This window comes from Mixophyes fleayi, chromosome 12, assembly GCF_038048845.1.
Source record: "Mixophyes fleayi isolate aMixFle1 chromosome 12, aMixFle1.hap1, whole genome shotgun sequence".
Taxonomy (NCBI): Eukaryota; Metazoa; Chordata; class Amphibia; order Anura; family Limnodynastidae; genus Mixophyes; species Mixophyes fleayi.
The window spans coordinates 61,624,978-61,642,312 of record NC_134413.1 but is presented as its reverse complement, the minus strand read 5'-3'; the positions used below and the strand labels follow the sequence as shown (position 1 = coordinate 61,642,312).

Sequence of the window (17,335 nt, the reverse complement as noted above, 5' to 3'; positions counted from 1 at the left end):
CGAGAACCTTTTCAGTGTTCTTTCCTTCCTTCTTCCTAGGGTCAGGAGCTGGAGCAACTGCAGCCATCTCCCTGGCTCTTTTACTGGAGCAGAAAAGGCTCTCCCTGAGGCTGGAACCTCTGCTTGATATATATTTCCACCCTGGATCTCATAAATGAATAGTGGCAAATTGAGATGGCAGAGGAGTCAAAGCAAAAAGCTATCAAGTTTGGCTATTTTAATTTGAAATGATGTCCTTGGTCCCAATGGAACCCCTAAGGTACATCTAAATAGACTCTGAGTAGTCCAGTGATGCAAGCCTAGCTGCCAACATAACAAAATGTTGTTTGGGGAGGCTCCAAAAGTGTTGTTTAACAAGACGGAGGCTGTAAACCCCAATCCTATTCAATGGGTCCCAGGAATTAATCCATAGCATACCAAATGGTATGAAAGACAAGTTCTGGGCACAATGTCCTTACTCATGTTTCAGAGCATCCAACATACATCTTTACACAGAGGTAGTCTCAACAGATATGTTGAGATGTTTCTCTGTTGACAATGCACCTAGGGCAGTGAACAAATCTGCACAGGTTCTGGTAGTGCATGAATGTCCTGAGAGACATACCCTCCTGGATGGCCATTCATGCTAAATCTGTGTGTATAAACGTTAAACTCTTAGAGGCCACATGCTCCTAAACATGTTTAGCAGTTGTTGCAGGGAGCCCTGGACCAGACTCCATAATGTGGCTCTGTTGGATTTGTGGATAGTTTTTGGCATCCACTATTCAGGTTTAACTCCTTCCAGGTGGTGCTCCCTCCCAAACTGACCCACATTCAGGTAAAATCTAGGTGTAGTCCAGTTCTAAAGGAAGGATCTGTCCCACTTGTCCCAGCCAAGGACCCTTCAAAAGGGCAAGAGCAGGGCCTGATTAAGGGTTCTGGCCGTCCTAGGCTAATATGCCCGAGCGCGCCCCCCCCGCCCTCCTCCGAGTATATAGGTGTATAGGAACACTCCTGAATATGAATGTTCAGGTGTATTCTTCAGCATTCAAATTTAGACAGATTGTGCCATTGTCTCTTACCTGTTCTTTCTCTTCTCTCTTGCAACTTTGTTATCCTCTCGCTGGCTTCTGGAAAGTTGGCGTCCTGTTTTGAAAATGCAAAAATGTATTAAAATGCAAAATGTTAACAAACCCTGAATGATTAGGCCCTTTAGTTAAAACAAAACACTCCATTATGGCCAGCTAAAAGTACCCCATTGGACAGGCATATATAAGCAATATCTGAATATTTGTTGTCAATCAAATACAAACCTCTACCAGCCCCATCTCACTAATATTTAGTATTCTAGTGATTGCTGAGACCACCCATGTGACCACCACACAATCGTGAGATTCTGCCACCCAAAGCTGCTCTATTTTTTTAATTACCCCCTGCAGCCATTTTCCTTAACCACAACCCACCCCCCTCACAGCCATTTTCCTTAACCCCTGCTGCAGCCATTTTCTTTACCTCCCACCCTGCATCCATCCCCCTTGCAGCTATTTTCCTTACCTTCACTCTGTAGCTATCCCCCCCCGTCACATCAAAACTCCCCCAGTAACATATATCAGCCCCCCTCCTCTGCCCTCCTTCATGCATATCAACCTCTCTCCCTCCCTATAGATTTTCATGGCAGCCCCCCCCCCTCCCACCCTATAGATTTGTATGACAGTCCCCCTCTCCCTCCCTATACATATGCATGACAGTCCCCCCTCTTCCTCCCTATAGATATGCAGGGTAGTCCCCCCCTCCCTATAGATATGCAGGGCAGTTCCCCCCTCCCCATAGATATGCAGGGCAGTTCCCCCCTCCCTATAGATATGCAGGGCAGTTCCCCCCCCTACCTATAGATATGCAGGGCAGTTCCCCCCCCTCCCTAGAGATATGCAGGGCAGCCCCCCCTCCCTATAGATATGCAGGGCAGTTCCCCCCCTCCCTATAGATATGCAGGGCAGTTTCCCCCCCCTCCCTATAGATATGCAGGGCAGTTCCCCCCCTCCCTATAGATATGCAGGGCAGTTTCCCCCCCTCCCTATAGATATGCAGGGCAGTTCCCCCCCTCCCTATAGATATGCAGGACAGTTCCCCCCCCTCCCTATAGATATGCAGGGCAGTTCCCCCCCTCCCTATAGATATGCAGGGCAGTTCCCCCCCTCCCTATAGTTATGCAGGGCAGTTCCCCCCCTCTCCCTATAGATATGCAGGGCAGTTCCCCCCCCTCCCTATAGATATGCAGGGCAGTACCCCCCCCCCTTCCTATAGATATGCAGGGCAGTTCCCCCCCTCCCTATAGATATGCAGGGCAGTTCCCCCCCTCCCTATAGATATGCAGGGCAGTTTTCCCCCCCTCCCTATAGATATGCAGGGCAGTTCCCCCCTTCTCCCTATAGATATGCAGGGCAGTTCCCCCCCTCCCTATAGATATGCAGGGCAGTTCCCCCCCTCCCTATAGATATGCAGGGCAGTTCCCCCCCTCCCTATAGATATGCAGGGCAGTTCCCCCCTTCACTTACCTGTAGTTGTGCCAGCGTCGCTCCTCCCCTCAGATCAGCAGATAGCAACAGGCAGCTGCATAGCAACAGGTAGCCTGGTGATTGGCTGTGTGTTGCTAACCACTGACCACCAATGCTTTTGATCGTCGAGCCCTCCACCCCCCCCCCCCCCCGCGGCGACCCCCCCGCGGCGACCCCCCCTCCCCCACCCCCCCAAAAAAAAAGAATGAAGAAAAAAAAAAAAAAGAATGAAAAAAATAAATAAATACCCCGGGACCCAGCGCCCCAGGCTGCAGCCTGGTCAGCCTAGTGGTTGATCAGGCCCTGGGCAAGAGGAAAAAGATGTGGAGTTCCCAGCAGGGCTAATGTGCTCTTCAAACAGAGGTCTGCATAGACAGTTCCATACAATGAAGACTGACAGCATGATGTGAATATCTGGTATCCCTTTCCCACCATTGAGGGTCTCCTTGTACATAACATGTAAAGTGATATATGCTTATCTTATATTTAATTTTAGCATATTAGTGGCACAAGCACAGCCTTTTCTTTTTCAAAATGGAAAGTGAACACTGAGAGCAAATAATATGATTTGCTTAAATTGTTAGGTAATGGGAGTAATGTACTCTGATCTGTTGTCATTATTGTTTTTAATATTTGAGACAATATTGAGATTATAGTGTTTGGGTTTTGTTAAAAGGGTTATCCACTTTGGTATTGAATGCAATGAATTGTTTCTGTCACAGTGACATGATCAAATCTAACCATGTGTGGCTAACTTTTTTGTTTTAATCCACAAAAGTAGGAACCTGAGAGCTTATGGTGTTGTTTATAGCATACTTGCCAACTCTCCCGGAATGTCCGGGAGACTCCCGCATTTTGCGAGAGTCTCCCGGACTCCCGGGCGAGTGTGGCAATCTCCCGAATTCTGCCCACTTCACTAGGAAGTGCCCCACTTCCTAGTGAAGTGGGCAGAATTAGATCCCAAACGCAGTGATTCCCGGTGAATCGCGGCATTTAGCCCCAACCCCCGCTGTCAAATGACTCTATTTGCGTCATTACGACGCAGGGGCGGGGCCAAAATTACACAATTTTGGCGCCCCGCCCCCCGCACGCCCACCTGCTACAGAGAGTCTCCCGGACACCAACTTAAAAAAGTTGGTAAGTATGGTTTATAGGCAATGTAGTTGAACTAGGTGTATTGGTTGAATGGAGCAGGATTAATAGATAAGTGAAACTGAGTGCTATTAAAATTTATTATAGACACTCAATGGAACCTTTTCACTATATTTGATACTGTTGTTCACTGTATCTTTCTTGACACACATGGCTCCCTCTACATACAGGAAACTGACATTTCCATGTTTGCCTCCTGTCTCTTTGGTTGATAGTCCATGATCTTAACTCACCCTCTTGATAGAAGTCCCTGAAGGCTCTTGTTATGTACATCTAGCTGCTATCCAATGAAGATTGTCCACTTTAAATAGTGTGGTTCTAAATCACAATGCGATTTAATAACATAAAGCAGCAGAGTAACGATTCAATAAAATAAGTTTAGCTTATTATATACACAGTCCTGAAGTCTGTGGTCAAAGAGACTATCCTTTGGCCCCAGAACTCCTGCTTATATACAGTTAGTGATATAGTGATAACAATACAGATGATTTGGCATGTTTCCATAGGTTCAGACTTCAGATCAGTCCAGTGTAATGCAGGTCATTGGCCAGTTCAATTGATGCCCTCCAAAGGGGGGGTCAGCTCTCTAAAAGATGCATTCTAATCTTCCCACCGAAAAGCTGGTTCGAACTGGTCTATTTACATTATACACACAATACCATTCTGATCATTTATTCCCTATATGCCATATCTTGCATGCGCAAGGTGCGATCTCTTAGGCGATTGACTCGGACATCTGAGGATAAACAGGAGATTAAAATGATACTAGACATGATATGTTTCCTGTATCCTGAACCTTAGAACTCACTAAAGTGTATATAACATTATAATATTTAACTTTAAACTCTGCTACACTTCATTATAAATAACTATGTGTTGGAACTATTTTTAATATGAACTAATTACAAGTGTATGTGTTTGTGTAAATGTGTGTATAAGTGTTCACACGTGTTGTGGTTAATTACGCTCCTCCACGCTGTAGCTTGCTATTCACATAATTTCAGACAAAGACAATTAGATAGATAAATATTAGTTTGAAATGACCATATCTAATTATTTGACTTCGACAGCTCCACCCTTTGATATTGCACAAACCTTTTACCTAATTATGCTTTTGATTTCAAGATTATAATGCAGTTCTTCACAGACCATGATACCTGTACTTCTCATCACCATTGCAGTCTCATTTTCAGTGTTTACCTCAGTAGAACGTTTTCCACACTTCAACAGAGTAGGAACACATCTGACATATAAGCCAATTACTAAAATGACACCAAGTATAAGAATAAGGAGCTTATCTATACTTGCAACCATTTCCTGTACCCACTCACCTAGACCAGAGAACCACTTTGCAGGATTTAACCCCGAGAACCATCCTGCCACCTTTTCTCCAACCCATACAATAAAGAATTATGGTTCTTCCAAAACTCCCATCTTAGTTGCAGAATTTCATCCATTTTCCGGTCAATAACTTCCTAGGTGTCGTCAGTATTACTGGTGATGTACGTGCAACACTTGACACCAAATTGGGTGGCCAAAGTCACACAATATCCCCCAGTAATAGACGTGAGATAATTCAACACCAGTCTATGTTGCACCAATTCCTTTTTATAAGCCTGTAGCTCATTACCCGTATACCTGAAAGTGTCATCATACATCTCTGTGCTATTGTCTATCAATTTAGCCAGGTCCTGAATATATACCTAAAATTTAAAGTTCCATGAGACATCCTAGTGGGATCCAAAGCAAACATAAACTGCAAACCAGTAGTTTCACTAACTAACTTGGTAGCTACATGTTCTTCACCAGGAATCATATTTCTTTTGCCACGATGTTCATACTGTGTGTGCATGTATGGAGGTGATGTAGTCCTATGAATATCACCATGAGTAATGGTCATGACTTCGGGAACCAATTTATGTAGAAATCACAAATCCTTGAAACTCGGAGTTAACAAGGAATAAGCCATTCTCCCACACACATAGTACACATCATCTGGGAGGACATAAGGTACAGTACGATCATTGATAATATCACACAAAGTTGAGACAAAATTACCCATGCCCAGTGTCTCCATTTGTTCAAGACAAGATGCGGCATGGATAACATTTTGACAATAACCTAGAGGAACTTTCCCAATGGATACTCTCCTATGTCTGTTAATACATCCTAGTTTATGATGTCCATCACTATTCCTGCTTATTTGTAGTCTTGAAAGTCTCCCATCAATACTGGTGTGGCGAGCCATTGTCTGATCAGGTAGGTCAGCTTCCCAATTCTCCAGTCTTTTTACAAGTGAGATATTTAGACACAGCAAAGACCAATCTAAGGAGTATTGGTAAAGCTTTAGACTAGGGGACCTAGTGATATTATACCTCCAGTCTATGGACCTCCCTCCCTGTAATTCGAGGACCTCAGAGATGTTTAATGGGATGTTTAATGGGAATGGTATTAGTCCTAAGTCATGCTGTCCCTGAGGCATATGAGAGCACATCCAGCACTCAGTTTGGTTAAAGACCTTACCGACTAGGGAGTGATAATCCTCCAGAGCATGCCCGCCCAAATCCAAATTACTATTGGACTGGCATCGCTGGATGCACTTCTCTTCAACTAGGGAGCCACAGTACTTACAGATACAATATTCCTCAGACAATAGCCCCTCAAACTGCCTCCGAGTTCCAGAGCTAGCAGATTTTTTCATAACCCCTGAACCGAGTTTGACAATGGGCTGCACTTATGGTTCTATTAACCTTCTCTCCAACTCCACTTCATCAATATCACTACCTAATCCTTTCTCCGTCATCTGTCCTATATCACAAAAATAGGATATCCTAAAAAGAATAAATTAAGAAAAATCCTGGAACAAGAAAAATGTAAAAACCGGAACTCCATTGCTAGGATAATAGCCTTGGCTCAGGTATCTTAGCTGCAGTCTTTAGGTCTCCCGGAATAGGTTCACAAGTGGCAGATCTGTGTTGCCAGTCTTGCCTTCTCCGAGTTGTTGACTTTCCTGCTGTGAGTAGACTGGACCCAAGTGTCTCTTTTAGAGATGTGGTACTGGTCATCAACACTTGGTACAAGCCTTCCAAATGGTCTGTTAAACAACCTGAGCGGATGAAATTGCGGATCATAACATATTCCCCAGGTCCAACATCATGACAGTTTGTTTCTGGCATACCAGATGACAGCATTTTCAGTTTTTGTTGTTGTTGTTTTAGCTGTCTGCTCATTTTATGAGATATTGCACAGTCACTTCATTATTGCACTTCAAATCGTCCTGTGGACCTATGATCAAATGGGGTTGTCTGCCAAAAAGTATCTCAAAGGGGGATAGATTAAGATGAGATCTTAATCTAAGAGTAGTTCTGATGCTATGGAGGACTAGTGGCAAAGCTTCTGGCCATCCCAACCCAGTCTCAGCCATTATCTTACTCAGTTTGTTCTTAATTGTACCGTTTACCCTTTCAACCTTACCACTGGCTTGTGGTCGGTAAGGAGAATGAAGTCTGCTATTGATTCCCATAAGTTTACACATGTTCTGAAAGATATCACTGGTAAAATGAATACCCTTATCACTTTCTATGATTCTATGGATACCATATCTGCATACAAATTCCTGAACAATTTTCTTTGCAGTTAAAACAGCAGTATTATTGACAGCTGGAAATGCCTTTACCCAATTAGAAAACACATCAGTACAAACTAATACAAATTTGAAATTCCTGCAGGGTGGTAATTGGACATAGTCAATTTGCATTACCTAAAAAGGTCCGTCAGTAGGAGGGATATGGGATGGCTCAGTTGGTATTGCTTTACAGACATTTTTCCTCAAACAAGTAAGAGAAGACATTGCTTTCCTACCGGCTTGAGAAGAAAAGCCTGGTGCACACCAGCTTATGCAAACCTTCTTTACCCAGATGAGTCAGACCATGTGCTGCTTCAGCCAGGCCTGGTTAATATGCCAGGGAGACACAGGACTACCTTGTCCATCTCTCCAGAGTGCAGAGGACTCTTGACCACATCCCTTCGCCTTCAAGACCCCCTTTTCCTGTAGGGAACACAAATCTTGCATTTTAATCAATTTCTATGTGTCTATTGTCTGAAAATACATCATTTTGTTGGTTGATACATTTATAGGCAACCCCTGCTGCTCATTTGGCAGCTTCATCCGCCCTGCTATTGCCCCCTGACACTGGGTCGTCCTCATAAGTGTGGCTTTGCATTTTATGACTGCTACTGCCTTGGGTAACTGTATTGCTGTCAAGAGTCCTTTTATGTGATGTCAATGTGCTACTGGTATTCCTGTGGTGTCATAAAGTTCCTAAGGTGCCAAAGGGCCCCGAAATCATGTACTACCCTGAAATGGTACCTATAGTCAGTGTATATATTAGCTGATTTAGCTTTTGCCAACTCACACGCTCTCCTTAGTACCACTAGTTCAGCCTCTTGGGCTGAGTGAGGTGGGCCAAGGGGTTCAGTTTCTATAACATCATGGTCATCTAGAACAGCGTAACCGGTGCATAGTTCTCCCATCTCAGTCTGTCTATGACAAAATGTAAAATCTTCATTTTCTAAGGGTGTGTCACGTATGTCAGGTCGTGCAGTAAAAGTCTGGTTCAGATATTCCATACAATCATGTGTATCAGTATACCTGCAAAACTCATTCCCAACCAGAGTCTCTTCTCCTTCCCCCTTTTGTGCATCTCGAGGCACATATGGTAGGTATGTAGCTGGATTTAAAGTACTACATTGTTTGATGGTGATGTTTGCAGGTGCCATCAGAACTAGTTCCCACTTTGTGAACCTTGCTGAAGAGACATGTCTGGTTTAAGCTGAATTCAACAAAGCAGATACCACAAGCGGTGTATAGACCGTTGTATCATGTCCTAACACTATGTCCTTGCTCTTACTTACCAAAAGAGCAGTTGCTGCTACACTTCTCAAAACACATTCGGAGTGATCTTGCCACAGTGTCCAATTGTGCACTGTAGTATGCTACCAGTCTGCTAGCGTCACCATGTTTTTGTGTCAGGACACCGACTGCACAACCATCAGCTTCCTTACAATATAACTCAAAGGGCTTTTCATAATTAGGCAAGGCAGGTGCTCTAGTCAGACTATCTTTAAGGTTAAAGAATGCCTACTCTGACCCCTTTGTGTGTGTAACACGCTCAGGTTTTGAGGATGAGACTAACTCCTGCAATGGTAACGCCAGAATAGAGAAACCTGGGATCCAGGATCTACAATATCCACACATCCCAAAGAAAGTACAGAATTGCTGTTGGTTCTGTGGCAGAGTCATGTGTTGTATTGCCTGGATTCTGTCTGTTGTCTTAGCCCCTGGGTGAGAGAGTGTCCCAAGTATTTAATCTTAGTCTGACATGGCAGTAACTTGTCCTTTGCAACCTTGTTTCATGTTTGTGAAAAATGAAGCAACAACAGTTTAGTATCATTTAAACATGACATAAACGAATCAGAGCACAACAATAAATCGTCCACATATTGAATTAGAATAGAGCCATTGCGTGGTTGGAAGGATTGCAAACAGTCAGGTAAGGCTTGGGAGAAAATACTATGGCTATAAATGAACCCCTGGGGTAATCTTGTCCATGTATATTGCAGCCCCCCTGTAGGAGAATGCGAAAAGATATTGACAGTCAGGGTGAAGTGGGACCGAGAAAAAGGCAGAACAAAGATCAATGACCGTGAAATGACTGGCAGACAGTGAAATCTGCATGAGGATGACAGCTGGATTGGACACTACGGGGAATTGGCTCTCCACAACTTTGTTAACTCCCCTTAAGTCCTGGACTAATCTACAGCCCCTCCCCCAAAATTCTTCACAGTGAAAATAGGACTATTTGCTGTGCTGGATGTACGAATTAAGATCCTCATGTTGCAGCAGACTCTCAATAACAGGATACACCCCTAATTCCACCTCCGGTTTTAATGGGTACTGTGGGATTTTTGGTGCTTGCCTACCACTTTTTGGATTAACCATTACAGGAGCTACATTTGCCATCAATCCAGTGTTCTGTCCATCTTTGGTCCATAGGGATCTCGATATTTGCAGTAACCTTTCCTCATCCTGAGATGGACTTTGTTCTAGAATGGCAAAGTGTGACATTAACCATTGTGGGGTGTTCAATATGTCCTGTACCTCATGTACAACCTTCCCTGGTATGTCAAGGAAAACACCATCAGGGGTACAGTAAATAACACATCCCATTTTGCACAACAAATCCCTGCCCAGTAAGTTAGTAGGAGCCATTGCAGCCAAGAGAAATGAATGCTTGGTGTGCAGAGGCCTGATAGTAACCTCTGTGTTGTTGGTCAAATGGTAATGTAACACTCTCCACGTTACTCCCATAGCCAGAACGGATTTGTTAGTGACCTGTAATTTAAAGGTGAAGTTATCACTGACCTGACCGCCCCTATATCATCTACAAGAAAGGTTTGTTTTGTTCCAGCTATATCAACTGTCATTGTAAGTTCTTCCATAAGATTCTCAGTTAACCTAACTGGCTGTATAATACAGGTATGACCTGATCCCAAGCGCTGGCTATCACTCTCCTGCAAAGCATTTGCTGCTATGATGTGTGCGGGTTACTGTTGGGAATTTTCTAAAACTTGTGTGTGTCTCCTTTGTGGATATCTATGTGATTCCCTTCTATGTGTCCCAGATCTTATCTCTCCACAGTATTTCATTATGTGTCCCTCTTGATGGCGATTGTAACACTTCACTGTCTTATACCTCTTCTTGTGTGTGCTGTAAGCTTGTGGTCGGCTTACAAGCATCAATAATAACACATGATAAAGTAGTAGTGCTGCAACGTAGTGTATTGAATGTTGGTACAACAGGAATAGATATATATATATACTGACAGAGATGAATACACGACAATTCGTAGTAATGCAGACACAATTCACATATGCTACTTCATAGTCGGTAACCCTTTGCAACAGCATGAGATGATATACAGTTCAACGCACAGATGATAAACAAGAACACTAGGATCCAACAGAGAACCACACAGCAGATGAATGTGAATCACTGATACAGCTTACAGTCCAAACAGAGTAGTATATAGAACTTAGCTGATCCGAGAGTAGAGATGACTCAACATAGCAGGTGGTACTGGAAACACACTGATTCTTATTAAGTAGAACAGCAAGCGTTAAACATCACCCAAGGACTTGGATGAACACTGTCACGTGCAGTAGAATATTGCCTAGACATAGCAGAGACGTGAGTAGTATCTGAATCACGCGTGGAACTGCAGGTAGCAGGATTCTTTGTAACTGCAATGGTAAGTTCGCTGTAGTATGGAGCAACTGAACAGAGACACGCAACTTGAGCCCAAGTACTAGCCACCGGCACAAAAAGTAGTTCACAATTACAGTCCAGTAACCAGGTAACAGCAGAGTATGGATATCCCGTGTCAGATGTGGAACTACAGGTGACAGGTAACTTGATAGTAGCTCTAACAGCGAAATGCAGCAATCCTAGCCAGCCAGCAGTAAAGTTGAACCAATAGATAAGGCACAGGTTTAGCAACAACTCACGATACTCGTTCAGCGTGCAGATGAATAGCGGAGAGGAGTTCCAGCTTGCAGGTGAACAGCAGTGAGGAGTTTGCAGCTTGCAGATGAACAGCAGTGAGGAGTTTGCAGCTTGCAGGTGAACAGCAGTGAGGAGTTTGCAGCTTGCAGGTGAACAGCAATGAGGAGTTTGTATCTTGTAGATGAACAGCAGTGAGGAGTTTGCAGCTTGCAGACGAACAGCCAGATCCAAATGCAATCAGAGTAACACGAAGAACAGGCAATGAGCTCATAACTTTGGGAGGTTAATATAGTGCTCCAGGACCAATGAGATTCAGGAGGAGGTTCAGATCACAGTAGCCAGGAACACCTGTGAAAGTAATGTCTCTGAGGCAGAAGCAAGCAGAATCATGGTTCTTAAAGGGAAAGTCACAGCGCCGGCACCTAACTATGGGACCGGCGTGTGACAAGTGGGTTCATCATCTTCCTCAGAAACATTACCTTTAAACTGGCTTAAAACAGGATGTAAATTGTTCATTTCATTTTTAACATTTTTGGAATCGGCTGTACTTGTTCCCCCTACCGCATAAGGTGGCGGGGGCACGCTTGTGCTCCCTTCTCCATACTTCTCCACACTTCCTTTCAGTATGCACACGCTGCCTTGCCAAGTCTTCCCTTCCTGTTGCCACAACTTTAAGCAGTCATTGTTTTCAATTCTCTTTTTTGTTGATTTGATCTAACATTGCTTAACACCTCTGAATCAAAATTTCCAACCTTGGGAAAAAATCTCACACAATCCTTGTTCATCTTGACCCATTTGTTGCAGCACAACGTTGCGTGCACACCATATTTCACAAACATAATATACCTTGGTGAACCAATCGGCCCTTCCTTAGTAAGCACCTCATTGACCATCTCTAGCGTTTGCTTAGCACCCATGTGGAAACAGACTTTTCCAACGCTTCGCAGCACACAACTACCACTAGAGATTTTTATTGGCCGTGGATGAATTACACAAGCTGCTTCCACTCACTTCTTCTCGACTAAGTACAACTGAAAAAAAACACGCGATTGTCAGCGTACCCAAAGAAGAAAACCTAACACAGAAACTGGGAGAACAAAAGTACCAACTTCGCAATACCCTGCCTTTCTAGCACACCTGCTGAGTATTTTACAACTGGTAGCACTAAATATTTACTAAAACCAGCCTTGCCAGCATATTTCCTCCGACAACTTCCCAAGTCACAATCACAGTCTCACGCTGTACCATGCGGTCCGATCGCACCGCTTAACGATACTAACAGTAAACTGTGTGATTACTATTTAACTATAAACTCTGCTACACTTCATTATAAATAACTATGTGTTGGAACTATTTTTAATATGAACTAATTACAATTGTATGTGTTTATGTAAATGTGTGTATAAGTGTGTATAAGTGTATGCACATAATTTCAGACAAAGACAATCAGGTTGATAGATATTAATTTGAAATGACAATATCCAGTCATTTTACTTCAACACTCTGTTCTAGGATCTCTACTCTTCTCTCTCTGCACTAAGTACCTTAGTAAATTCATATGCTCCTTCAACTTACACTATCACCTCTACGCTGATGACACTCAATCTACCTTTCTTCTCTTGACCTTGCTCTTTCTTTCTTATCACAGACCGCACAACCATCTCCACCTGGATAATGCAAACTCAAACTCAATATATCTAAATCTGAGATCAAAATCTCCCCTTCTCGATGCCATGGTCCTCCCATTTCTTCCTCACAGTAGATAACATCATTTTCTCCCCTGTTCTCCATGCCTGCTGCCTTGGTGTCATCATTGACATTACGATCAGGCTCTCTCTTCATATCCAGGCAATTTATTAGTCCTGCTGCCTTCTCTTCCACAATATAACCAACATTTGCCCCTTCTTCACTCAGGAAATAGCCAAACCCTGGCCCACTCACTTAGAATCTCCCTTCTCCCCATTAGCCTTCCCCTCACCAATCACTCCCCTCTCTAATTCATCATGAACACTGCTGCTAGACTAAGCTTCCTCTCCCAAAACTCTTCATCTGCTGCACCCCTTTGCAAATCCCCTTCACTGGCCTCCCATTGCATACAGAATCCAATTCAATCTGCTCACTCTCGCTTACAAATCGCTCTACAATGCTTCCTCAACTTACATTTTGGATATCTTCCAATGATATACCCCTGCTCGACCACTCTGTTGCACCTCAAACCTACACCTCTTACCCCAATTTACAACCGTCCCATATCCTCAGCTTGAAGATTCCTCCCAAACAGCACCTGACCACCGTGATGCTTTACTTGCCCTACCAAACTACCTCTCAACCATAGATTCATCAAACTCACGACTTGTTGCTTGAATACACTCCCCCTCCTAGAACCCTCCATTTCATTCTATCCATCTTCATTATATACTTCTACTGTCTCTTCCTCTGGAATGCAAGCTTTCACATCCAGGATCCTCTCTACACCAAGACTCTTGTCCATCAGTCTATCTTGTTTGTCCCTGTTATGCGTTATGCTGAATGGTGATGTTGTGCCCTCTTGCACCACATGCTGTTGTCCTGCTTATTTTATCACTTTTGACATTTATTTTCATTCTTGTTATTGCTATTATGTTTAATTATGCTCAGGCATTGTTGTGTGTGTTATTCTTGTATGAATTCGTAAAGTTTGACTGCATTCTTGTAATTTGACTTGACTGTGGCACCATATAAATAAACTTTGATGATGATGGTGAAATGGAAACACTATCTAAAATCAATAAATGAAAGGGTAAAACCTAATTTGACATTTTAATTTTGAATCATTGATTACTCTATACTGCACTTAAAAGACTACAGCACATCAAAAAATGTTTCATCATGAAAGTGACCCTTCTAAGGTAAAAATATATGTATTCCACCAATAAAGTATGGTTGAATTAAACTACCAATGCAATCTGGCACATCCCAAAGTGAGCAGTGATTGGCACACTTTGTGAAACATGCTAGTTCACTGTATTAGTCTAAATGAATCATGTTCTGTATGAAACTTACTTTAAACTATGTATTTATACACCACAGTGGAACCTTTTAATTGTGTTTAATGGTAGAACTGTATGGAGATATACTGTAGTAGGCCTCACTTCAAGCATGCCCATTCACTTAAGTGGAAAAAGTGATATAATGACCTTAGTTTGTGCTGATTGGTGAACCAAAATATTTACATATTAAATCAAAAAATATTTAATCTGTTTCCTAGTCTGACATCTGTATGGTATGCAAAACCTGGCAAGATACCAAGACCTACAGATGCTTGCAAAACAATTATAAAATGCATGACAGACATTTGCTAAAAAATATGTATATGCTTTTTGAAGTACCTTTTCTCTTTTGCTGTGACAAGTATTAAGGGGATTTTTCTACTTGCAGGTCTCCCAATCGCTGTGTGTCCCTGCCTGTGGACCTGGGTACAGAAAAGCTGTTATAAAGGGAAGTCCCAAATGCTGCTATGACTGTGTGCGGTGTTCAGAAGGACATGTTTCCAATGCATCAGGTGACCATTGTGTGTTATTAATAAAAACGGAGCTTTTTTTCCACAATGTTTATAGCCCCTTTTACACTGGTGTTGCATAGTGTAGGTGTTTCCATTCTTTAAACTACCTCTGGACCTGGGCTTTCTCCAGTTAGCACAGTCATATCTCTATTTATCAAGCTTTGTAGGATTCAAGTGTAAAGGGCACATGCAAGAATAAATACCAGTTCAGTAAAAAATAGGGATGCTCAGGCTCGGTTTTAGGAAAACCGAGCCAACCGACCTTCACCAATTTGAATACCGAGCTCGAGAAGGCTCGGTACTTTCTCGCGTCCTCGGAACTGAGATCGAGACAAAACATCATTGGCGCTTCGTCGGAACTCTCAAGTTTTGTACTCCATATGTACCTCCCTCCACTGTGATCCGGCACCATTTCTCGGACAGAAACAGGAGGGGTAACAGCATTCTTGGCAGTCTCCAGTGTCATAGCTCTGTGCCATTGTTCATACAGAAACAGGAGGGATGGCAGTGTTCTTATCAGTCTCCAGTTACATTGTTCTGTGCCATAGCTCAGTTAGAAATAGAAGGGATGGCAGTGTTCTTGTCAGTCTCCAGTGACTTTGCTCTGTGCCATTGCTCACAAAGAAACAAGAGGGATGGCAGTGTTCTTATCAGTGTCCAGTGACATTGATCTGTGCCACTACCCATACAGAAACTGGAGGGGTGGCAGTGTTCTTGTCAGTCTCCAGTCACATTGCTCTGTGCCATTGCTCATATAGAAACAGGAGGGATAGCAGTGTTGTTATCAGTCTCCAGTGACATTGCTCTGTGCCACTGCTCATACAGAAACTGGAGGGGTGGCAGTGTTCTTGTCAGTCTCCAGTCACATTGCTGAGTGCAATTGCTAACACAGAAACAAGAGGGGTGGCAGTGTTCTTGTCACTTTCCATTCTCCAGTGACATTGCTCTGTGTCCTTGATATGGACTCCGATCAATCCACAGAAGAGCAGTAGCACGAAGCATCTGTTGGCACCAGTCATGATGATACTAGTCCCTCTATGTCATCTGCTAAAGCCTATGCTAAAGTGCATAGTGGTTTTAAGTCAATGGGTAAAATTATTAATGGCTTATGAAGGCTTATGAAGACAAGTTTGCCTTTACAAGCCATCGTCGCTTAAAATTTCCCCTACAAAGTTGCTGATTTCCGGCGACTTGCAAAAATCTGAGCATCATACATTTACCCCAAGGAAACGGAAATCCAAAAAAAAGCTTTTCCCTTCGTAAAGAAAAAATCACATCTAATCAAGTGAAAGATAACTGTAGAAAAAATAAAATTGCTAACAAGCCAAAGAATTAGGCTTTTGTCTTTCTGTATGACTGCTAGTTCTGCAACTGTCAGTGAGGCATCTTTTTCTAAGGTCTGTTATGACGATGCAAGACCTTGTCATTCTGAGTCAAAAAGACGTGGCCAAAATATTTTATGCGTAAAAGCTGTGCTGTAAAAAAATACAGTAAGGCAGAAGAAGAAACTGCATGTTCTGAAATTACACAAATTCCTCAGGAGAGTCTATTTGCTAGTGCTACGGCTATGCCTGACCTTTCTGATACTGTACCCATACAGAAGCCTCCTTTCACCATTTCTGCACATGTGTGGATGAGCAGCCCATGTGTAGGTGGTAATACTCAAATTGAGGATGCGACTTTGGATTTGCAACAGGATGAGGGGGATATTTGTATAGCTGACGATGGAGCTTATGAGGATGTAGATGACGATGATGTTGTTTGTGTAGGTCTTGCACCAGTGGTAGCAGTTCTTGCCAGTGATAAGAGGAATAAGACCAAAAAATCCACCTCTTATGTGTGGAATTATTTTTACCCACATCCTGACAACAGTTGTCTAGCCATTTGTAGTGTTTGTAAAGCCACAGTCAGTAGAGGTAGAGACATTAACCATCTAGGAACCTCATCCATGTTACACCATTCGAAGAGAGTTCATGGGAAGCTTTTGGAAAAATTAGAATCTTATGCTAAAAAATACCAACAAGCAGTCCAGCATCAGCTAGCTCCCTTCTCTCAGCTAGATCCTGGCACCAGCAATCTATACTGAAAACAGCTTCCTCATCAATATTCTCACTAGTGATCATAGTTAGTCCTGAATCCAAATTGCTAAGGCCAGATGACTCCTCCTCTATCCAAGATTCCTCTGTAGAATTCTTGAGAGTTATGCCCACTGCTGCTGCTGCTGGGGGTGGATCTTCATCCCAGAAGCAGACCAAGAAGAAGACTACTAATAGTCCAATATTCACAATTAATGCAACTGGTTATAGACAGTTAATTGAGGTCTTGTGTCCCTGTTACCAAATTCCATCATGATACCATTCTACTAGCAAAGCAATTCCTCACCACTACCAGAAGGTTGCACCAAATTGTAATTATTGGACTACAAAATGACATTCTACCCTCTGTAATCTTAAACACAGACAAATGGGCAGACTTTAGTTTAATATGACTGTGACAGCCCTCTGGGTTGGTAAATCGCCTTCAGCAGCAGGAACAGCAGCAGCA

At 43.0% G+C, this 17,335-nt stretch overlaps 1 protein-coding gene across 1 annotated transcript in view; it reads left to right on the top strand.

Moving 5' to 3' along the window:
- LOC142108929 (vomeronasal type-2 receptor 26-like) overlaps positions 1–17,335 on the top strand; it is an 86,141-nt gene that overhangs the window by 48,243 nt on the left and 20,563 nt on the right. Inside the window, exon 2 of the mRNA XM_075192907.1 lies at positions 14,668–14,791. Within this exon, the coding sequence (XP_075049008.1) occupies positions 14,668–14,791 (124 nt within the window). The remainder of the gene's footprint in view (positions 1–14,667; positions 14,792–17,335) is intronic.